Source organism: Musca autumnalis, unplaced genomic scaffold, assembly GCF_047663935.1.
Source record: "Musca autumnalis isolate F117 unplaced genomic scaffold, ASM4766393v1 scaffold_1, whole genome shotgun sequence".
NCBI lineage: Eukaryota > Metazoa > Arthropoda > Insecta > Diptera > Muscidae > Musca > Musca autumnalis.
The window spans coordinates 325,244,891-325,269,460 of NW_027411644.1; the positions used below are offsets into that span (position 1 = coordinate 325,244,891).

The window sequence follows — 24,570 nt, forward strand, 5'->3', positions numbered from 1 at the left end:
GATCATTCACTATTTTGATCGAATTTGTGCGGATTGTTTTTTCGTTGCATTCACTTCTTCTAAGTGTTGGATGGATGGACAGAAGAAAATGAACCCCGAACACCCGCGTTTAATTTTTTTAATTTCGTTTATGGTACATTTTTCTTTCGGTTTTCAACTTAGCAGCTCTCACGATCAACGCTACGATCGGTTGGCAACTGTTTTCATTAGTTTTAATTCGTCTGTAAAATATCAGCAGCCAGTCAGTCAGCTTTGTTTTCTTTAGTCCATTTGTATTTTGTCTTTATTCTATTCTGTTGCTGCCGCTCTCACCACTCTCTGCCTGGCCACCTTTTGAACAAAATCGTTGTTCGGCTACGATACTCATGGTAGAATTTTATGTATATTTGTAGGAACGTTTGTGTGTCTGTCAGTCAATTCTCGTTTTTTAAGGGTGTGCGAGAGCACGGGTGAGAGATAAGGAACTGGTATTCTGGATGAGTTGCCACATGAAATGTTACAAGTGGGGAAATTTAAGAATGTAACGTAATTTTTTTGTGTTATACATTTGCTAAAACAAAATTTTGCTCCAATTTCTCCATTTCAAGTATTTAAGAGGTGTGAGTCACATTTTCAAACAGATTGCCAGCAATTTGACCTTAGTTACTGAAAGTGAAACTTGGAATGGCTGCAGGGCATGACGGACTAGCTCCTGAAATGCTGAAATATATGGGAGAGATGGGTAAGAACCTCCTTCTCAGCATAATAAAAACCTGCTCGAATAGTGCTTCGATACCAAAGGAATGGGTAATAGCCGTTATAGCAAAGGCGACAACAGACTATGTGAAAACCACAGAGAAATTTCACATTTAAATGTTCCGGGCAAAATGTATTTCCTAACAAATCGACTCCGTGAACTTGTGGAACATATGTATACTAGAAGACGAACAATGCGTGGAACTACAGATGATATACAGTAGTTTTGATTTTGCTGCCAATCGCTTTAGTGCGAATTTGATTTTCCTGCAAATATTTGCATTTTGGTCAAATTTTCAATGCAAGTTACACTTTTAACTGCTAATCATCTAAGTGCGAATTTTATTTAGCTACCAATAATATTTGGAAAAACTAAGGGATTTTCACAGAGAAATTTGCATTTACCAGCCAAAACTAAAATCACGTCATGTGACACTTGCTAACTCATGCACAGGGTCTTTTGTATAGAAGAAAACTGTTTTATGTTGATCATTTGTAGACACCCTATGATATTATGGAAAAAATAGGTAGGCTTTTTAAGTCATGGGAACTCTTTCTACGAACTTATAATAATTATTAATTATTCCACAAACATCCTAGAAGGGACAAGGGAGACTTCTCTTATATCACATCTGCAGTAATACAAAGAAAAAGTTAACATCACTTTCTTTGAAACAGAAATTGAATGACAGATGTGGAAGCAAATATTACGATAGTAATTTTTATTTAATTCAATTTTGGTTCTTTCAGCTGATGGAAAATAAGCTTTTTGATTATTTGTTTCAATTTTTTCACTATTCCTCTCCAAATAGTTTGCGGGTATCAAGAAATCTGAAACTGATATTACATAAAGAGCCAATTCTTTGGCAGATGGGTGAATCGGATAACTGCCACTTTTTGGCAGCTAAAAATATTAAAGATAAGTGCGAAATTCGGTTTGCTGCCACAAAATGCGTGCAAAACTTGTTTTGGTAGCTAAGTCAAAACTACTGTATTCACCGTACAGCAAATAAGGGAAAAATTAATAGAGTACATAAAGTTACACGTGTAAGGGGATGTCGATGAAGAACTTCTAATACAAATATTTTATAAAAACTGCAGGACTTATGTCAGAGTGAGCAATTCATAATGAAGAGAATTCTGGAACAATACCGGTATAAAATAAGGCCACATATTGAGCCCATATCTCTTAATCACACCTATGGGCGACATTCTTAAAGAATACAAAAGTAAATTTAAACCATTGCACTGGAGAACGAACCCAGCCCGGATCTTGTGCTCTTGTCAAGCTCCGAGGAAGATCTTCAGAAAAATCTGAATATAGGTATTTAAAGAATAATTCGACAGAAGAAGCCGGCGTATAAGTAAGTCCAAAACAGAAACTATAGTAATTGCAAGACAACCACGAAACCACCCAACGTTAGATAAAGGACATCTTAAACAAATTAATGAATTCAAATAGGTAATTCGGCATAATATTTTGCGATGATGGAACAGCAGACAAAAATGTCAACCAGAGAATAGCAACCGCGGGAAAACTACACAATGCAAGAAATAAAAACTTCATTAAGAAAAGAGAAGTAACTGCAATAGCCAAACTTGCTGTGTACAAATCCACGTATGAACCTATACTGACCTATTTACATATGCGAGGCTTGGGCACACACCCAAAGAAGACAAAGTCGCATTCAAGCTTCAGAAATGCGGTATCTATGAAGTGTTGCCAAAAAAACAAGAGAGCTATAAGAAGTCTTTTGGATATCAAGACTCTGAATGTGCGAATTGAGGAACAATTAAAAATTAAGATGGTTTGGTCATGTCGTAAGAATGCTAGCAACACAGCAAGGTGCGAAGATCGAAGGCTTAGAGGCAAAAGACTTAGGGCATGAAAGGGATCACTAACTGTTCCATCTAGAAAACGAAACGTTAATCCGGAGAATGCAAAAAAATGAACAGAGACAGAACCGGATGGAAATTCCTTTGCAAAACACCAGACACTGTTTGGATTAAGTGAGTATGTATGTAAGCCTCATTTTTGATTTTTAGTGTCTTTACATTTTTACTTTTAGTGGCGGTTATTCTGAATGAATACTCCCTCCCCATGAGTTTTATCTCTGCTGTTTAAACTTTTCAATAATTGATTGTGAGAAGTCTTCCAAGCCCTTTGGGGATAATTAAGGGCTAATTACATAAAAGATCCCACTGGTCCTTCAGCCTTTGCTCAAGAAGACGATGGTTTCTCATCAGTTACCTCCAACCTCTTACGCAGGACAGAAAGCCAAAGAGAGAAATCCCCGCCCCGTACCGAGAAGACGAGAACCTCCTCAGGAAAAGCGATCTCCAAAGCTCATGGGGAATGACTCAAAAAACCTTATGCCAGACCGGGCCCGATCAATGTCCGTTGACGAACTTCGAGTGGAAATCATTGACAAAGTTAATCCCGAGAGAAAATCAGATACAATCATAGGTTGCTAGTCAAAATCTGTCTAACGAAGATGGAATGTTTGGCAGCGCTTTCCTCCACAAGGGCGTCATGGTCATTAACTGCCACAACAACCCACTCCAATAATGAAAGTTTCACCAGATCCCCCTCCGAAAGAAATTACACAATTAGATGCGATTTTCGTAAGGTGTTGCAAAACATCCCCAAAACCTTTCGAATGATGACATACAAAGTAGTTTCAATTCTTACATTAGTTGCATAAGATGTTCTTTCTTTTATAATACATTTTGTTTTTGTAATACCACTAAATCAAAAATATTTCAATAATGATTTTATTTTGTTATTTTATTTATATTACTTTTATAACAAAGCATTGTATTTCTTTTGGAGTAGTTTAACATCTCTTCCATTCCTGAAGTGTCAAAATCAAAATGTTAGTTTTTATTTACAATTATTATATCCCCCTTTTATACATAGTAATTATTGTTTTGGAGTAGTTTAAACATCCCTTATTGCATTATTATTATAATTATTATAATTTTAAATTTGTTATTTTAATTTTGCACTGTAGTACCTATACAGTCTTAAGACTGGGTATACGAGAAATGAAATAAAAAAGTGCCTGAATCAGGCAAATTACAATGGTGGTAGACAACTACACCTCATCGTAACCGAGCAGTGTTGTGCTCTGCGAGGGACCCCCACTGATAAGTGTCTGGTATCTGTAGGTACCTAAATAGTTATGTCTCCCTCCTAAATATTGATATCTCATGTCCGCATGTCCTGAAAATCCAACAGACTTGATACACTATGGACACATCCAGTCGCTTTCTAGGACTGGATGTGGATGCTTAGATGCCTAAACATTTTCTTCTCTTTCTTTTCTATACATACACCGATACAACTTTACTTGTAGGGGTTACAACAACAACTGTCGCAACAAGAAATCACTGGATTTCCCTGTTCAAGCCGTTAATATCCTTGGGAAACTTTGGGAAGGAGCAACGTTTACTGTTGTCTCCACTTCTGAGATATCATCCAGAAAGGTGATACCAGCATGGGTTCTTCAACACTCATATAAAATGGAAAAGACATGCGATTTTGTCATCAAGAAGTCAACAGATTTGAAAAAATTGTGGATCCTGAAGTCATTGAACCGGTGAATATACTCGTGTATAGAACAGTCTTACAATCGTCTTAACCGACTATGTTGGTTACCAGTAGTGCGATTCTGTAACTAGTCAACGACAAAATTACCGAAAATCGTCGAAAAGTGGAAATTTTTAAATGTCAGTAACTTCTAATATTACCGATTTTTCGGTAAATTTGCGACGAATATAAAACAGTCGGTAGGACTTACCGATACCAACAGTGAAATCAACTTTTATTTAGGGCCTGTTTATGTATGTCGATAAGAAAACGAATGCGGAAGAAAAACTACCAAATTTGAGTGTGTATTTCAAATTTGTTTTTTGTTTTGAAGCAAAAGCAAATGAAATAATATTTCAAAAACTAAAGTTTGGGTGTCTTTCATGCGCACACATTTTCGTTTCGAAATACATAAACTGGGGGTTATACTTTTCATTTATAAATTGTGTTTTAATTTTACCGACTTTTGTCGGTAACCAAAAAATGAGTTACAGAATCGCACTACAGAACATTGCGATATGACTTTGAGTTGGTATTTCGTATTTCTTGGACTATGAGAGAGCAGTTTATGTTGAATATTTGACTGAAATAAATCGATGTTAATGCTTTCAGAAGTAAGTCATTTATAAGTAATCATTATTGACATTATTAATTTGATGACTAGAGCATTCAATTGGATTTCTTTTTTTTTTAATAAACTTACAACTGTTTGACCAACATTAAACGTCCAGCCCGCCCCATCTTCATCCCTGGCTGTTCCCAATGTTTATGGGATGATGACAACGATGAACTGAAATCATCACTTAATTGCATTAAAATAAAAATTAACTCTTCTTTGGACCCTCTGCTGATTGTCTGTCTGTCTACGGGGCCAACAATAATCCAACCCAACTTGAGAATATGCCAAAAAACAGAGAAAAAGGATTAAGTACAAAGCAAACAGGGCACAGAATTTTTACTCGGCATTGTATAAGAGTACTTCTCTCTTTTCATCTCCACTTAAGCAAAACAAAAGCATAAATGGTAATTTACATATTTTCAAATTAAAAGGATACAAACTGTAGTCATTCGGGCTCTTGCCAGAGGGTGGGTGTAGTTTTTCTTTTTTTCATACTCGACACAGATAGCCATGGAGGCGGCGACTCGGTGCTGATGGTTGTGTGACTGAGCTACATACAGTCTGCAAGCAAACAATCCAAGCATCATTATTAACATTGGTTCAAGCAATAAGCAGAGAAAGGCTTCATTCTTTGGATGACCGTTAAAGGTTTTCTTTTTCCAGAGAATGACTGAAAGAAAAAACATCCCATAAGAGCAAAATACCACCCCAGTGTCAACAACTAAGCAGGAAACAAAAAATAGCCAAAAAAAATCATAATAACATTCTGTTTAAACACAGAAAAGTACGGCAAACATAATAATAAAATCTTAATTAAGTTCTCAACAGTAAGAACAATATTAAGTTGTACAAATAATTGGAAATTTAATTTTGTCTATACTCAGTCGTCAATCCTGTTACTGAAAGGTGGCTTATCAGAGAGACAACACGGGTTCAGATCTGGAAAATCCACAATTGGAGCTATACAGGAAGTGGTCGATGTATTTAATGCCGCGCAACAAAGAAATACTTATAGCAGACCGATAGTACCACTTGCCACACTAGACGTAAAAAACGCTTTTAATAGCCTAAGATGGATAGACGTGATAAATGCCATGGAGACAAAATTTGAAGTCCCTGTGCATACCTTCTGAAGATAATCAAAAGTTAACTGAGTGAAAGTATACTTAGATAAAACACAAATGAGGGTAAAAGGAAAAAACAGATTACGTCAGGTGCCGCACAGGGCTCTATCCTAGGTCCTGACCTTTGGAATATAAACTATGATGATATTCTAAAAATAGATATGCCTGATAACACGTTTTTAGTAGGTTATGCTGACGACATAGCCGCAGTAATTCAGGCTAGAAACACTGAGGATGCTCAACGCAAACTAAAGCAAGTGATGATCCGAGCCAAAGCATGGTTAGAGACACATGGCTTAGAATTAGCTTTGCACAAAACTGAGCTGGTGCTACTGACTAGAAAACATATACCAACTGAAGTCGATATGAGGGTAAACGACATTGTTATCCGCACGCAGAAGAATGTCACTTAACTGTCAATTCAAATTGACATTAAAATGTCATTCACGCCGCAGATAAACAGCGCAAGTGAAAAAGCTACCACAATTGGAAGACAACTGAGCAGATTGATGGCAAATATCGGAGGGTCACTCCCCAATAAAAGAAAACTAGTGATGGAAACCTGCAATAGCATCCTACTATACGGATGTGAAGTCTGGGCACCGAGTCTCTCTACTAAAACCAGAGCACAAAAATTTATAGCGGTGCAAAGAACGGCGGCAATGAGAGTTGCATCTGCATACCGCACAGTCTCGGGATCAGCTGTGCAGATCATAGGGGGTATGGTACCCATAGACTTAATGGCAGAAGAGCGGATGAAAATCTACCAAATGAAACGTTCCCAACATGCAGCAGAAGATATTTCTCAAACAAAAGATGAAGCCATAATAAAATGGCAAACAAGCTGGAACAGAGAAACTCGTGGTAGATGGACGGCGAAGCTTATACCCGATATCAAACCCTGGGTGGACAGAAAACACGGAGAGGTAAACTACTACCTGACGCAGATGTTTACCGGACATGGGTATTTCCGAAAGTATTTGTTTAGATAAGGAAAATGCAACTCCACCTTCTGTCTCCACGAAGAAGAAGATACCATTGATGACGCAGACCACACATTTTTTGTATGCAGCCGATGGTCTGATTCCCGGGCCACAACAGAGGCAGAAACAGGCATACTATCAGCCGAAAATATTGTGCAAAAAATGTTTTTTTTGTACGCAGCCGATGGTTTGATTCCCGGGCCACAACAGAGGCAGAAACAGGCATACTATCAGCCGAAAATATTGTGCAATGAAAACTGGATCACCGTTGTAAGATACTGTGAATCACTGCTGAGAGCGAAGAAAACAGACCTAGACAACGCAATTAGAGCAACCTGAAGCGAGGAATAAAGCGGAGCAAGCAAGAATGAGAAGAAGGCTCTTAGGCCTGGGAGCCACCTCGAAGTAATGCGAAAGCGGTGCCGAGGTGGATGCAGCTCCCAGAGCAGAGGAGGTGGGTTTTTAGTCGGTATGAAGATTGGGTCCGACATACCACGTTGAGGGACGGCCCAACGTGAATGCATATTGCATTTTCCCATCTCCGCCACAAAAAAATCCTTTTACAATGTAAAATTTAAATCGAATTTTACTGAAGAAAAATATTCAGAAGCAAATAGGACACAGTTGATTTTTCGTCATTCTATACATTCTAATATCATGTTTACATTAGAGCTTTTTTCCAAATTAACCTAAGTTTGGGATCATTTATTTGACATATACGCAATGAATTATGGATTAAAATTGTAAATTAATCAAATCCAGTAGTACGATTCTCTAAGTCATTTTTTTAATGAACGACGAAAATCGGTAAACTTAAAACAAAATTTTGAAGGAAATGTTCAAATAAAAGTTAACAGCATTCTTGCTATCGGTCGAACTTTAAGACTACTTTTATTCCTCGGAACCTTTAATTTCTTTTGATCTGTAATTTTAAAAAAAGAAGTAATAATAATAATAAATGTAAAAAAATAATTTTATAATGTTGGAATGAATTTTTTAGTATGAATTTTTAAACCTTCTCATCATGTTCGTTATTTAATTTTCTGTTTAAAAACGTTGTTTCTAAAATTTATATGTACTTCAATTTGTTTGATATACGTTTAAATTTCTAAATGTGAATTTGTTATTGAGTTTATTGCCTTTATGTTTTTTATATTGAATATTCTACGTTGCAATCAATCACGACGTCATTGAATTGGAAATTACAGTAACAAAATACACCTGCACTTCACAAATCAACCATTTTGAAGATTTGTACGTGAAATAATTGTAATAAAAATGTATATAATAATCGCGTTTATTATTTTGTTAGTTTGAAGTACAATTCAGTTCTTTTTTCAATTTATTAAATTTATCGTGGAAGAAGATTATGGATATGGATATAATAAAATAAATATTTACAGAAACATTTATTACAATTTTCAAATTTATCAAGGAAAATATAATAAAAAATTCGAAAATAGTAGATTGTTAAAGGCTCTGAATCTGAAACAAGCTATATTTTGTTTTTAGCATAGCTTAATTTATGGATTTTCTAAATTGATGTAAATGCGATATTGGTTCAAAAAAGTACACATTTTGAAAATTGTGATATCGGATGTGTAGCTCTTTTCTGAAACGCATTTTACAAAAACGTATAATTAAAAAATGGCAATGTGGACCTATCTTCGTCAGAAAGTGCATGTCCAATTTATTAATATTGAAATTCATGGTATATTCACCGATCGATTATAAACGAATCACATGTAGACAGTGAATGACTTATTTCCGGACAATACACGATAATCTGAAATTCGGACGATAAATATCATCATTCGTTAACGTGACTTCACAAAACAATTTCTATTTATACATTAGAGATATAAATAATAAACCAACAATACGTTCGAGCACAATCGCCTATTATTTGAAATCGTATACTGACATACGACACAAACCAAGACACAAAAGAGATAAAATCACCTTAAGAGCGCCACAAGGATCTATACTAGGACCGGATCTATGAAACGCAGAAAACAGCCAATGACATCGCAGCAGTGATTAAAGCAAGAAGTACCGAAGAAGCGCAGCGGAAACTGCGAAAAACTATGAGTTGAGAGTTGTCTATACTCTCACGGCCTAAGACTGGCGGTGCAAAAAACCGATCGGTGACTTATTAGTTCGCACCAAGTCTTTCCTGAAATATTTAGGAATTTAGCTGAACTCAAAGCTGACATACTCCAAATAGATTGAGTATGCAACAACAAAGGCGGCAAAAATAACAGCTCAAATGAGTAGGATGATGGCAAACATTGGTTGCCCCCTACCGAGCAGAAGGAAACTACTCAGTGAGGTGATGAACAGCATACTCCTTTATGGATGAAATTTGGGCACCGACGATGGAAACGCAGTCGCAAGCGAAAAAATATTAGTCTTACAAAGAACTGCTGCACTCTGAATGTCATCCGCATACCGTACCGTATCAAAAGAAGCCATTCTGGTAATATCTGGTATGATCGCTATCAATCTGCAGGCAATAAAGCAACGAAAGGCGTTTATCGCAGGAATGGAAAATGTATGTAGCTTAACCAGATGAAACAATGGATATATGGCAACCGCGGTGGATAAACGAAATGAAAGGAAGATGGACACACAAGCTGATTTCTGACCTCCGAATTTGGTTAGCAGAAAGCAAGGCGAGGTAAATTATTACCTAAACCATATGCCCTGGGGGCAGGGGGTTACTCCCGAAAGTACCTGTACCGCATGGGAAATGTAGAACACCATACTGCATCCACGAAGAGGAAGAAGAAATTGACGACGCTGAACATACCCTTTTCAAGTGTCAACAATGGGCTACAAGCCGAGGATCATTGGAGGCAGAGGTGGCAGAGCTGACCTGTGGAAATATTGTTCCAAAAATGCTGCAAAATGAAAGATGCTGGGAAGCAATAAAGGTCTTCGCAGAAAATATAATGCGATAAAGGAAAAAACAGCCATTGGGGGAATACTCCAACTCAAGCAATAAAATGAGATTGAATCTTCAACAATAAACAAAACAAACAAAAAACAGCGGAGGCACGCGAAGGGGACCTTTGTTAAAAACAAAATTCCAACAACAACCTCACAGACAACTGTGTTGATGTTCTTTTCAACTTACAGAATTCGATGAGTTCTTAGTTGATACGTGCTGACATGTTGCAGAATATTTTGATTTTGGTGTTTCTTTGGAAAAGCCGTAAAGTGAGTGTGATTCTCATTCATATGGGAATACTAGACACTTAAAGAGTTCGGGTTTTCGCTAAAAAAAGGCATAATTTCAAAAACTGAGATGCTGGGATGAAATCATGATATTGGTAGCGATCAGTAAAATTTTGCAACACTGTCAGTTCGTTTTGAAAAACATTACTCTCTGTAATAGAGGGTAATAAATGGAGTTGAGCCATTGGGGGAACACTCCAACTAAAGCAATCATACGGAAAAAAAGATCTTGATGCGAACTCTTAAAGAGCTAATGCATTTGGAATTGTTAGCAACTTATACGAATTGGACTATGGACCAGTTGAGATGTGTTTGGAAACCGATGTCAACCCAGAAAAAAAGAAGCGACCAAGAAGAGAATTCCGTCTGAATCTGTTCCCCCAACTCAAGACACTTCCTTGTGACATTTTATTCATTTTCTTGACATATCTTTTAACTTTGAAATGACATTTTTCCCTAAAAGATTTTCTTCATCTTCCAAAGCGTCTTTTTTGTTTAATTACTAAGAAAAGTCATAAATAACAATTCACCATATTTAAGCTTGAAAATAAGTAAGTAGCTTTCATACGCCTTAATGCCTTTCCAGCAGCAGCAAACCCTTTTACTAATCTGATGGAAGTGACGTTTTTCGGTTGGCCAATGGCAAAAAGAAATTATGAAGGCAAAATAAAACGGAACTGACGCTTTATTTTGTTTTTTGTTTTTTTTGGCAAAGTGTTTGAAATGTATGATAAAAAGAAGATTAAATGAGAGAATTAGAGGCAAACGGAAGAATAAATACAAAACATTTACATGTTTTTGCTTTAGAATAAAATTCCCAAAAAAACGGAGGATAATGCATTTTGGTTAGGGTGTTTAATTTCCATAAATAATTAAATAGCATTATAATGTTTAATACGCTTTTTTGGGGAAACATGGAGAAAAAAATCTTGAAGGCTGTTCCATGGTTTTGCTCGAGCGGGTTAAGAAGTGTAACCGTTATTAAATATGGTAAGTTATGGGAAATCGATTACTGAGAAAATACGAATATTACACTTTAATAAAAATATAAAACGGATACAGAATCAGTAATCGAAGAAAATTGATTGACTGGAGGAGTTCAATTTCTGAAATGTGGAGAAAAAGATTATTCAGCTTTAAAACGACATGCCGAATATCTTAACATGATTTTAATACTTCGAAGACATATTATTCTCCTCTGGCGGCCAAAGAGATTCTATTCAGAATTGTACAAAAACTAATTGTCAGAATGTATTAAAATCTACCCAAAATATTCCAAAATGTCACATCATCAGTATAGAGTAATTTAGCTGTCAATTAATATAAAATTTTAAATATTTCCATGTATTTCCTGTAATTTTTTCTGAACTATTTTCAAAAGACCCTAGTATTCAAATATTAGGTTTGTCCTTGTACTTTCTCAGTAAATATTACTCAGTAACTTCTTTTTAGAGAGTTAAGCATTTTATACTCCTTCAAAGGAAAAAAAAATAAAAAAGTAGAAAGACAACATTCAGTACAAATTTTCAATTTGATTAATATTGACGATTATGATATTTGAATATTTTAAACTTTTGACAACTGCTAAAGCTACAAAATGTTACTGAACAAAATTCCTTCGGTAAAAATTACACTGTGCAACATTTTCAAGGTAATTTTGTGCAAACAACTTTTAATGCAGTTTTTATGAAAGTACAGACCCAATAGACAAAAACCCTCTTTGGGTTTTGTTTTGTTAGATCGGGTTCGGATTTTATGGCCCTATCCAAACATCGTTAAATATTGACTTTTTATAGCAAATCGGGGCTATATCTTTAAAACCAACACGAATCTTTCCATGACATCCGCAGCAAACTTGTAGATAAGAACAAGAAGAAGGTATTTGAAAAATAATCAACACGAATAACCTCATTTATTCCCTCATATTGTATAATATATCTAAAAATTCCGTAATTTGAATATATTTCGCAGCGTATACCCAAAACGGTCAACTTTTTCTAATTATTATAATTGGGAAAAATATTCGCTGAAATGTAATACACAACTCTTCAAAACATATCATTCCTCTAAAATGCCTCTATCGCGTTATTTCTAGCATATTTTTCAACGACAATTTGAAAAATATATCAACAATACATAGAAATTTCAAATATGAGAATAAACAGCCTGTGTGAACGTTGTTTGAAATATGTTTTGTAAAAAGTACGATATGAAATCCCGCCTAAACAACATGAAATAAGTGTTTTACAGTTTCCGAATGTTCCGAAGATTTGCTGAGCACATATTTTGGAATTTTTTGCGAAAGGTTGCTTGGTTCAACTCTCAATAGTTTGGCTGTAACTGACCCTAATTCCAGAAATTATGTAAACTTTTATATATTTTATCAATTTTGATGCGCTAGTTGCGGTTTTTCCCAGTTCGTCTATATGAAACTTAAGTTCTACTACTCTAGTACTACAATATTGCTGAAGACCGCAAAGCAAAATTCTTATTAGTTTCTGAGATAAAGCCCGGATCAATGGAAAAAAGGTTGTTTTAGCCCGGTAGAGATGAGGCCATAAAATCAAAACCCGATCTAAAAACATGAAACCCAACTAGGGGTTTTGTAGTCTCAATCTGTACTTTCACAAAATGCCCACTAGAAGTTGTTTGCATTTTCAGTGTTGCACAGTGTTATAAGTTCTCAGTAATAAAAATTTCGAAACAAGCCTCTCAATTCATTCTCATTTACTGAACATTTGTGTAAAAAAACAACATTCAGTAAAAATTGCTAATAATTCTTACAAATTATCGAGTACGCAGACACACTTATTGTCATTGACAATTCAGTTCTCATAAAGCCATGTGGTCATTGTAAAATTGTTATGGGTACTTTACACGATATGTTTTTTACATATGAGTTGTCACCTCTCCCATAAAAAATATATATGCAAAGTGAAAGCTCATATGTAAAAAACATATCGTGTAAAGTACCCATTAGTTGTTGTAATTAATGCAAACACCTTACTTCTTACACCATGGTTTTGAATACATCCGTTTTGAACGAAGTAAATCGTGGTTTATGTTCACATAGCTTTTCGACTTTTTCTATAAAATACAATCTTTATTTGAATAAATACTCTCCTACCTCCTCAATTGTAGCTCATTCATAATGCATTGGCATTTATGAAAGTGATAATTATAACTTTGAATATTTTATGAATTCTATTTTGGAATTGTTGTAGACTTAACGCATATGCAGTATGTATATGTGCGAAACTATTTTTTATTAAAACTACAGACACAGAGTGTTGATATTTCCATTCCAAATCATTTAACAAGAAAAAAAGTATAGAGTCTGCCAAACTATTTTCCAAATAAAACCAACAATAACCGATGAAGTACAAAATCAGAAATCACAAAATTTTGTTTTTGCCAACAAAGTTTTTCGAAACTCAAAACTAAAAAAAGAAGATTGAACAAAAAGCAGGCCACAAAAACTTTTACATGCCATTGTAGGACATACATATTTTCGCATATATTAGGTGTAGTGTGAGTGTGTATTAGAATGGTAACAATAAAAATATATTTTTTCGAAGGCACGCGGAGTGACACATTAGAGTGACCCAAAAAAAAAACATTTTTTTTATCTAACAACCTAATCTTTTCCATTTGATCCAAAAACCTTATATATATACTTTTATGGCGTTCGGTTAACAATAACCCGTACCCCCTGACCGATCTTTATTACCATACTACTTTGTAAGAGGGCCAAAGGCCTATTTTCAGAAAATCACTCTACAGGCCACAATTATTTTCAATCGATGAACCAAATGTGCATCTAAAAAAAGAATCCTACAAAAATCCCCGTGGCGTGACCAAAATCTCAATGAGCCTATGGTCACTTATACCCCAGTCTCCACAAATCTGCCAACTAAGCTGGTAAGATGTCAATGCTGCCCCATTTTCAACCGTCACGTCAATGTCGCTTACCACAAAAGGACCATCGAAGATATACATATCCTAGGGCTCATTCAAAATCGCCATACCCCTCGCTGATGGCCAGATGTGTGGATGGTCATCTTGGAGAACTACAAGGAAAAGGTTGCATTTGCATCTAAGCCCAGGATTAGCGGACAGCTATTCGCAAGGAGTAGTACCGCATCCATATACCCCAGAAAAGGCTCCAACGGCAAGCTAAATCTACAATAGATGCTATCCAACAACACCTTTCCCGGCGCCCCTTCAACGGATAGACAAACCCCCCTCTGGCGATTTGAAAGAACAGTACAGTCCATGTCAGTGTCCACAACAACTATAGCAGAGTCACAACCCCCGTCCGTAAAGACACGCATACCCCCCGGCAACCCTCTCACACAGACATCCCTACAGTAAGGCTCCTGCAACAAGCCAATGGAAGCACCAAAGTTTAATAACGCCTGACCAAGCTCCTGTAACACCTTCATATTAACGCTGGGCTTCTGCCCAGGCAACCAACGCTGCTTAAACAGAACAGTCAAGGGGTGTCATAAGGTGCATAGCTGCACGATACCTATAGGCGCAATTCCTGTAGTTCGCCTAATTTGGGCACGCAGTGGACAAGTGACCAGAGCCGCCACAATGGCTACACATATCCGCTAGAGCTGACAAACTATCGATATCTGCCCCATTCGATTTTTTCGATATTTCCGTTTCAAAATATCGATAAAATCGATTCTATCGTAGATTTGTCACCCATATTTACGAGTATTTAGAAGCCAAAATTGACAACAAACGTGTTTTGTTTACATTTCGTATGCTGTTGAAATACCGTTGTAAAATTTAATTTTAAAGCGTCGGTACGTAAAGGCCTGCGTACATAAGCTGCCTTGCCTGCTTACCTTGCTTACTTCTGATAAAAGAATAAAAAAGAAAAGGGCAACCCAGTTCGAAATTTCCTCGGCCTTCTTTATTCTTTTATTTTTATTATGTCAAAAATGAAGCAGGAAAGCAAGGCAATCAGGCAGAGCAGCTTATGTACGCAGGCCTTTACTTTTTCGTGCTCTCGAGAAGGACTTTGAGGAGATCTGTTCCAGCCCTTAACCCTAAAATATGTTTTTAATTTTGCATATTTCTGGAGTTTATGTAATACCCCATTTACACTTAACCGGATTAACCCAGTGGGTTTGGATTTCAGACGTCAATTCCGTAGCGCAAACGTCAAATAAATCCTATCGAAGTGGGTTAACCCGGCAAAAAACTCTAGTGTATTATAACCTTCTTTATGAGGGTTAATTTGTATACGCAATGGAGTTGACAATTGAAACCAAGTGGGTTTATTAAATTTGGTTATATGTAAACGTACTATTAAACGCATTTTGCACTTTCACTTAGTATCGGTCCACACTAGCGTGAATTTCATTAAAAAATTTCATGAAATTAGACGTTTTTAGGTCGAATTCCCTACTACACCAATTTCATCATTTTACCCTACTATGGAACTCGATCTAGAAACGCCTAATTTCATGATATTTTTTAATGAAATTCCCGCTAGTGTGGACCGGGACTTAAACAGGTGTTTTGAGAGTTTATGCAATTTATTTGACAGATATTGTACGGAATTGACGACTTAAATGATGCATGTTTTATAAACCACTTAAGTGTAAAATGCGTTTCATTTACTGTCATTTGTAATGTTAGGCTCTCAAACACCAGTGAATGACTAAAGCGAAGTAGAAGAGGCATTGTTTATTATTTTTGTCGATCTATAGATCCACACGTATTTTGCCATACTTTTCAATCTATAGATCCCCACGTATTTTGCCATAATCCGTGTTTAAGGGCTGTTTACACCATCTATCAATGTCGTATGAGATGTCAAATTTTCTACCTGCGAATGTTGTACACATAGTGTGACCACTATGAAAATTTTCATCTATCAAAATGATTTGGCAACTCATATGTAAATTTTTCATTTAGGGGGCGCTCTATTTGATACGGCATTCTCGTATGTAAACACAAATTAATCAGCTGTTTTCTGGCGTTCTCAAAAAAAAATTGAAAAACAAAATCTTTTAAAAAGGAAAATGGAGAGTTGTGTATATTTAAATATTTAGAAAAGTAAATAAATGGTGTTTATAATGTTATTTTCAGATCGATTGGTCGAAAGAAGCAGTCTTGGAAATGATTGCTTTGTGCCAAAAACATAAATGCCTCTATAACCCCAAAAGCCTATTATACCACAACAAACATGCTAGATATTCATTTTCCTTTAACCAAAATTAAAATTTGCGCTAATTTGCAACTCAACAATAAATGTAAACAATGACAAAAACAGCTGTTTTTATATTTATAGGTTATGTCATACGAAAAAAACACTTGTAGGTATGAACGCACAAATTGAATGTTGTACGTATGACGTCAATTTTGACAAACATAGAGAATGTCGAATGGGTGAAAGAAATGACAGCTCATATGACATTGATAGATGGTGTAAACAGCCCTTTAGACGCTTTTATATACTTTCAAGAAGGTCTGGCTAAAGGTGTCTAAAGTGGAGTACACATCATCATTCAAAACTGACAGTCAACGTTCTTTTACCACAATTTTCTGGCAAATAAGCTAACGGAGGGTTATGATGTATGAATGAAGGATTTTGGCGTCCTGTCTAGGAATAAGAATACCGATTGGAGCTAATTGAACTATTGGAAGACCAGCTAACAGGAATATATTCAAGGCCATTCACTTTGACGGCGGATCAGAGGCAGATATCAGCGATCGTATTAACAAAGCTAGAAATGCGTTCCGATCACTCAATAAAGTCTGGAGGTGTAGTGCCATATCAATCACAACTAAAATTAGGATATTTAACTGCAGTGTCAAATCTAATCTCCTGTATGGTTGTACGACTTGGAGTTTTACGCAAGCGACCACTAGAAAGCTGCAAGTATTTATCAATCGGTGCCTACGCCAACTTCTCGGAATCTTCTGGCCTAATAAAATATCAAACTCGGAACTACTACTCCGAAGGAGGAAATGGACTTGGTTAGGCCACATCATTCGGCGACCACACTGTGACATCGCCAGAACGGTTCTAGACTGGAATCCGCAAGGACAACGTAAGAGAGGACGCCCAAGAAACAAGAACGTTGTACAAAAGAGAGCTTGAATCAGCCCATATATCCTGGGGCCAGGCAAAACATCTGGTCAATGATAGAAGGAGATGGACAGAGCTTGTCGATGCCCTACGTTCTACCTGAACTTTTTACACCTGTTTTTTATGTAATTAATGCAATTTTTTTATGTAAGATATACCGATGTAAATAAAGGACATATATATATATTCACTTCGACCAGATTTATTTGAATTTTCCTTTATTTTGTCTAACCACCTTAAGGTGCACCATTCGGCTGTTAGCTCTTTACAAATTAGTTGAGACAAAACAACAAATTCATAACCAATATAATGTCATGAGAGTAACGGTACAGTATTCTTGCAAAATAAAGTTGGAATTGAATTTTGCAAAAAAAAAAAAAAAAACTTTAGGTACTGTGGAATGCCAAAAAATTCACATATTAGTTTTTGGAGAATTTTGCGTCCTCAATTCTCACTGCATATTTTTTTTTTGCGGTTTACTTCAAGAAAATTGTAAACATATGAAAAGGGGGAAAAATACTCAACAAAAATGTTCAACAAATCATAAACAGAAACTGTAAAACTTCTTTACAGATAACCAATAAACCATAAACAAGGGAATTCAAAATAGAGATAATGGAAGAAAAAATTCATGTGCGAATGGAAAGGGAGGATTTGGTCTGAGTTTTAAATGAAAAAAAAATGGAGCTGGATAGGAATTTGAGGGAAAGCATGAAGGTTCCCAAAACAGGCAATATACATAAATATACAGGGCAATCATGAATAAAAATTCCGTGCGGAATTTGCTCCCTTTTCCCAATTTCAGAGTTTTTTTTTTATTTTTTTATGTCCAAAAAGAGAATATTTTTGTGGATTAAGCGAAAATATTGCAAGATTAGGTGATTCTAGTAGTTTTCCACATTTTAAATTATCGATTTTTAAAGAATATCACCATTTTAAATTATTTTCCGTGTGGAAAAATTCCGAGGGAAATATTCATAATTGCCCTGATAATCTATATCCTGATTCTTCTCTTAATTCTTAATATAGAATATGTCACAAAACCCTTTTCAAGTTAAACAATTAATCAAAACACCTCTCTCATATTCTCACTGCTGTTTACTTATCAATAATCTTCTAATGAAAGGCCCCGGGAAAGACAAATTACTGTCATTATTATGGGACATGACAAGTTGCTTGGCAAAGTCATTGTTTTGCATTTAAATAAAACTCAGAAAGAAACAGAGAGAGTAGAGTGAAAGTTCTGTGGTGTGGTGTTTGTCATAAAGAATTAACCCAATGAAAACAAGACCGACAAAATTAAAAGCATCTTTGTTGAGGAATACAAAACCCCTACCGACTTGACCCTTGTCATGTAGATAAGAAAAGCATCAAGAAACACACAAAAAACACATTATACAAACCTTTCAAAATAAATGTCCCCCATGGCCTAGTAAATGTTTGCAGCAACAAATATACTGCCTTCATAAATTTATTAAAAGTAAAACTGTAGCAATTTGTCTAATTTTTTTTCGTTCGTCCAAAATAAGAAAATACTGCAATTTTTCCCAAAAACAACTCCTTTCAAATAAATTAGGAAAAGCAACAACAACAACAAGGATGAAAGAAAGAAATTTATAAAAATAATGAAAGCAATCATAAATTTAAAACATTCATAAATTTCAACCACAACCTTTTGTAGTGACGAAGGATGAAGGTGGACTGGCAGGCGGTATATTCTGTCATAAACAGGAAACCCCAACAAAACATGGAAAACAACTCAAAAACAATCAAAGGCGCACACACACAAACACACACACTTGCTCCAAAGGCTCAGGAAGTTGTGTTTTGTTTGTGTATATAAATGGCCTCTGGAAATCATTTAACAGGGAAATGAAAAATTTCCTTCAAGCCATTCCTTGTTTATAACCATTTAATGAATGCTTATAATTAGTAATAATCGGCTATTTGTATTGTTGTTGTTGTTTTTTTTGTTACATTATATTATAGAACACCACTTACCTCCATAGGAAGAACGCCATTACAATCAGCACAATACCAAAACAGCTGAAAATGATGCCAACCAAGACGGCCAAGTTGTAATCGTTGTGCGATTGACGCAACAAAGGTTGAATCTTTTCACAGTTAGGCTGCAGGCCAATCTGAAATTGAAAAAAAGTTAAAACACCATGAAAATATTTAACTTTTGATTATTATTTGTGGTTAATAATATATGGATAAAATGAAAGTATCAGTCAGCTGTGCCGAAAGAGATATACCCTTAGCCTCGAACCAAAAAAAAGAAGCAAACACAATACTTTTGACGTATATACGAGGGTTACTCGAAAACCTTCTGGCCTATGCAACACGCAGTTTCGCCAGGCGTCATTTGATATTTTTTAGAGAGTTTGACAGTTTTTAGTCTAAGCGTACTCAGGACAGTTTGACATACGACCATCTGTTGATGTGCTGGAATCAAATGAAGTCATTGGATCCCCAATCAAGGCTGTACGGCGCATGACCCATCAATTCCACGTTTTGTCTAGTCAAACAAGCGCTGGTTTGAATCGATGTGTGAGAGCTCGCATTGTCACGATGCAGAACGATTCGTCTTCTTTTGTTCGTTTTTTTGAATTTCTCAGGAGACTTCGAGCAAACAATTTGTGGTTTAATACTCAGAATTAACCGTCTAGCTGACCACACGGTCAGTTTTGCCTAAGAAACAGGCGACAATTTGCTTCGAAGGTCTTCTTCCCTGAACAACTTTTGTTAGATTTGGCTTGCTTTCGAAGACTCAAACGGTCGATTCCTGTTTTGTTTTGGGCTCCTATATCCAAGATTCGCCGTCTGTGACGATTTTATAAATGTCGTTTAAAGCATCGCGATTGTTTTTGTTCACAATTTCTTTCAACAAATCCACAAGAGTATTGTTTTGAGCGATTGACCAATTTTTTGTGGATCTAGCGAGAAAAATCCATTTTTGCGGCCAGGTGTGCATGCAAAATCAAATTTTAGTTGGTGGAAGAAATGCCCAGGGATGCCCTTATCTCACGGTATTTATTTTATCTTCACGGTATTTTTGCACAAAAGCCGATTTTGGGCCACCCTTGAACTGTCCTGAGTACGCTTAGTCCATATTTACATTAGACAATTTTCCTTGCGGCAATTGTCAGTTTGTCGGTGAGAGAGGGCGTTGAGAGGCAAAGGGTTACCATATGCCTCACCCCTCTCTCCATAAAACTGACAATTGCCTAATGTAAATATGGACTTAGGCTAAAAACTATCAAACTTTCCAAAAAAGTGTCAAATGACACCTGGCGACACTGTGAGTTGCCTAGGCCAGAAGGTTTTCGAGTGACCCTCGTAGTGGTTTTTTAGGACCAATTCCTTAGCAAGTATGGATTTGACCCCGAAAAAACGTGTGCCGTCGTATCTAGGGCCGTATACATAACAATAAAAACTTGTTGGGAAATTTTTCAAGACGATACGAGTTGATCTGCTTTTTTGTGTGAAGGGCGGGACTGATATAGTACATGACTGATAAAATAATACGATGTGCAAAATTTGGACCAATAAAAAAAACGTTTTGCAAATTCATAAAATATTTTATTTTTTCGTAAAGATATACTTGGGGTGCCATCGTGGTGCAATGGTATGCACAACCGCCTCACACTCTGAAGGTCGTGGGTTCGATTCCCCGGTCAAGCAACATCAAACCATTTTCAACGGTGGCAAATTACCCCACAGTAATGTTGGCGACATTTCAGGAGTATTTCAGCCACGTAAAACTTCTCTACAAGTGGTGTCTTAAGACACGCCGTTCGGACTCGGCGATAAACTGTAGGTCCCATATCATTGAGCTAATATGAATCGGGGTGCACTCATTGATATGAGAGAAGTCTCCCTTGTCCCATCTGGGATGTTTGTGGAACAATTATTATATTATATACTCGTACTTGACAAACTGTATTCTACTTCTTTCTCCTTCTACACTGCCACCTTATTAACATTCTGTAGCAGTGACGTGTTGTAGTAAATTGCATTCCTTCTCTTAATGCTGCTAAAAGCCCAACAATGAAACTTTGAAATGTCTACTTTAAATGACCATAAACATTAAAGCTAAGCCACAAATGTCCTATTGTGTGACAGAGTGCAAATTAGTTTTCTCCGAGAAGAAAAGGATACAATAAGACAATGTCCTTGTGGTGGCAGTAAATACCATGTAGCATGTGTAAGGGGACTAAAAATAACAACACGATAATGAATTTGCTGTACAGTCGAACCAAATGTAAGTACCTGGACAGTCATAAGGGCACCTAGTAGTCACAAGATGCAACATAGGTTGGACAGCGGAATGTACTCATCGTTCCGATAAAATATCAGCACAGTGACAAAGTATTGTGCACATTATTTTCTGACGAAGAAAATCGTTGACCACACACCTTTTTGATGTGCGGGAAGCCATTGGATGCCAAGGCCGTAAGGCCAACACCTTTCGTACCGGATTGACCCGAAACCATTGTGTTTCGGCCAGCGGCTGCCAACCCAGCAAAAAACCTATGCTTATACGTAGGTTTCTAGCTGCTACAACAACAACAAGGCCGCAAGGCGGATGACCTATCAATTCCACGTTTTGGTCGGTCAAAAAGGCGCGGGTGTTAGCCGATGTGTGGTGCACGCATTGTCATGGTGCACAATTATCCGTCTTCTCCTGTTCGTTCAGGCAAAAATTGTCGGGAAGCCTTTACTTCCTGAGATATTAACTCAATATTTAGGGTCACTGCTTTATATACATACATATGCATGTACCTCTGCACAGTGGATCCACCCATTGGCCAAAAATAAAAAAATGAATGTCAAAATTTTGGTACACCACCTGGCAATTCTGACAGCTATGACATGGACCTTTTTAAAAATATATTAGTTTTTGTTTCATTCGAACGCGATCTTCTTAAGAATAGCTTTAAAATAATAGCTTAATTTTCATTAAAAAATTGTGTTTTAGCGTGATGTGGAATTCTAGTTAGCTGCATATTTTCTTAGTGTATTTTATAATGCCAATCCGATCATATATTTAAATTTGACCTAAGGTTTTAGTCATGATGCCCACCAGTACCCACCACGGGAATAATTTTCCAAAATAGTTCATGGGTTTAAGGTTATTCAGTATTAAAATCAGCTGCCATCTAGTGCCAGACTATAAATGGTGGGCCGCTGACTAAAGTTGCTCTAGAATAGGGTTTCTATGGATATATTAGTTTCTATGGATTTATAATTGTCATCAGTGGCAAGATGAAGAAATCTTCTTCCAAATTTGTCTTACGTTGGCGGTATGTGCCTTCCAGGAAGAACGCTATAAGATCTATATTAAAAATTTTACCAATTTTCTGACAAAAATTATGATTTTGTTAATCCGCAAAATTTGTTGGATTTTATGTTGTTTTATGTTTGTTTCCCCAAGCCTATTTTTGCATCAGAAGATAATCGGGACCTTTGTTCATGTCATTTTGTATTAACAGCATAAAACAATTCTTACCGTATACCCCCTCCAGAGGGGAGAGGGCGGAGAATGTTACGCTCGTGGTTTTTAAAAACATTCTTCGCAGCAGCAGCTGTAACCGGCGTATTGGCTTGATTTTTACACTCTAAATATTTTTGGCCACTTTCTCCATACAAGTGGATCCACTGTGTTCTGAGGGTTTTGTAGTCTTTGTGTTTACTTACAACTCTAAAATTGTCTATGCTTTTTATACTTCTCCCGATGGTCTAAATGTTTCACAAGTGACATTCTTGCAATATAAGAAGGATCATGTTGTCGTTGTTGTTGTAAAGTTTTATGGGTAGTAAAGGAAATAGAAGAACATTTGGAACTAGTAAGTAGGCATCTAAGCATCCATATCCAGCCCCAGGAAGCGGGTGGCTAAGATTGGATGTGTCCTTGTGCGTTGAATGGCCACATTTTGGGCATGTGTCTGTTATCTCAGGCTTCAGAAGGAAGAGATAACTATTGAGGTACCTAAAGATACGAGACCGAAGTTGGGATAGTATCATTCTGGTCTCCCTAAGTCTCTCATCCTCACTTATGGCTGGGGGTGTCTCGCCGGGCACAACACTGCTTGCGCAGTTTGTATAAGCCTGCCTCAGGGCAATTTCAATGTCATCAGGCTATGGGTAATTGATAGCTTTGGGGAATGTTTGGGAGCTCCTTAAGAAAAAAAGCGTGTCTGATCGGCACATCCTTTCAGAGGGATGTCTGGTGTAGCATTCTTTTTTTGGGTGGGCCTGGTTGGTACATTTAGTTGCCTGTTGTCTTTTTAATAGAGTGCAATGGGGTTGTCCCAGGAGAAGCTTTTCCTTCCTGGTGTAAATGGTCTTTGGGGGCCTCCTTGTTTTTCGCCCAGATACTACCAGCAAGTGCTTTGAGTATTTTTTTCCTTTTACCTACGTTCCCAGGCAATATCTTAGCATATTTGCAAAAGAGAAAGAAGTTGTCGAAGGTTACGCCCAGTGCTTTGGGGTTCTTGGTCGTCAGGATGACCGGTTAGCGGATATGTATGTTTAACTGAGCGTTGACCTCTTTTGTCCACAATCTCAAAATAGTAGCTGAGGACTTAGGGGCGGATAGCTGCAGATTTCGATCTTCGAAGAAGTATTTAAGGGAGGGGAGATAACTGTTTATGTTTGACTGTATGTCTTGAATGTTTCTGCCGTTAGACATTACTGTACAGTCGCCAGCGTAATATATTAAGTGCACATTATCAGGTGGGTTGAAGGCCTTTCATACATAGAAGTTGAATAGCAGTGGGGATAGTACGCCCCCTGAGGTACTCCCTGTTCTTCCTGGCGGGGGATCTGTGTTCTCGGAATTCCACATAGGATTGTCTTCCAGCCATATAGTTCACCAATCATCTCTTGGTGTAGTTTAACATGTTGAACGCCTTTCATACATAGAAGTTGAAGAGCAGTGGGGATAGTACGCCCCCTTGAGGTACTCCCTGCTTGTTCTTCCTGGCGGGGGATCAGTGTTCTCGGAATTCCACATAGGATTGCCTTCCTGCCATATAGTTCACCAACCATCTCTTGGGGTAGTTAGGGAGAGAGGTTTCCATAACGTCTCTCAGGGGAATGGTGTAGTTTACCGTGTCGAAGGCTTTTGACAAGTCCAACCTATTATCGTTATTTTA

The 24,570-nt window shown here is 36.8% G+C and overlaps 1 protein-coding gene and 1 long non-coding RNA gene across 14 annotated transcripts in view; one reads left to right on the forward strand and one right to left on the reverse strand.

Annotated features, from left to right (window-relative positions):
* Positions 1-24,570, reverse strand: part of Ptp99A (Protein tyrosine phosphatase 99A) — an 874,937-nt gene that overhangs the window by 15,108 nt on the left and 835,259 nt on the right. For all 13 annotated transcript variants that reach the window (XM_073962747.1, XM_073962759.1, XM_073962758.1 and 10 more), the window contains one exon: positions 19,409-19,548. In XM_073962747.1, coding sequence (XP_073818848.1) covers positions 19,409-19,548 — 140 coding nt within the window. The remainder of the gene's footprint in view (positions 1-19,408; positions 19,549-24,570) is intronic.
* LOC141390123 (uncharacterized) lies at positions 591-3,846 on the forward strand. The gene is made up of 4 exons (XR_012409284.1): positions 591-721; positions 1,837-2,099; positions 2,198-2,745; positions 2,805-3,846. It is a non-coding gene; the product is annotated as an uncharacterized lncRNA (long non-coding RNA).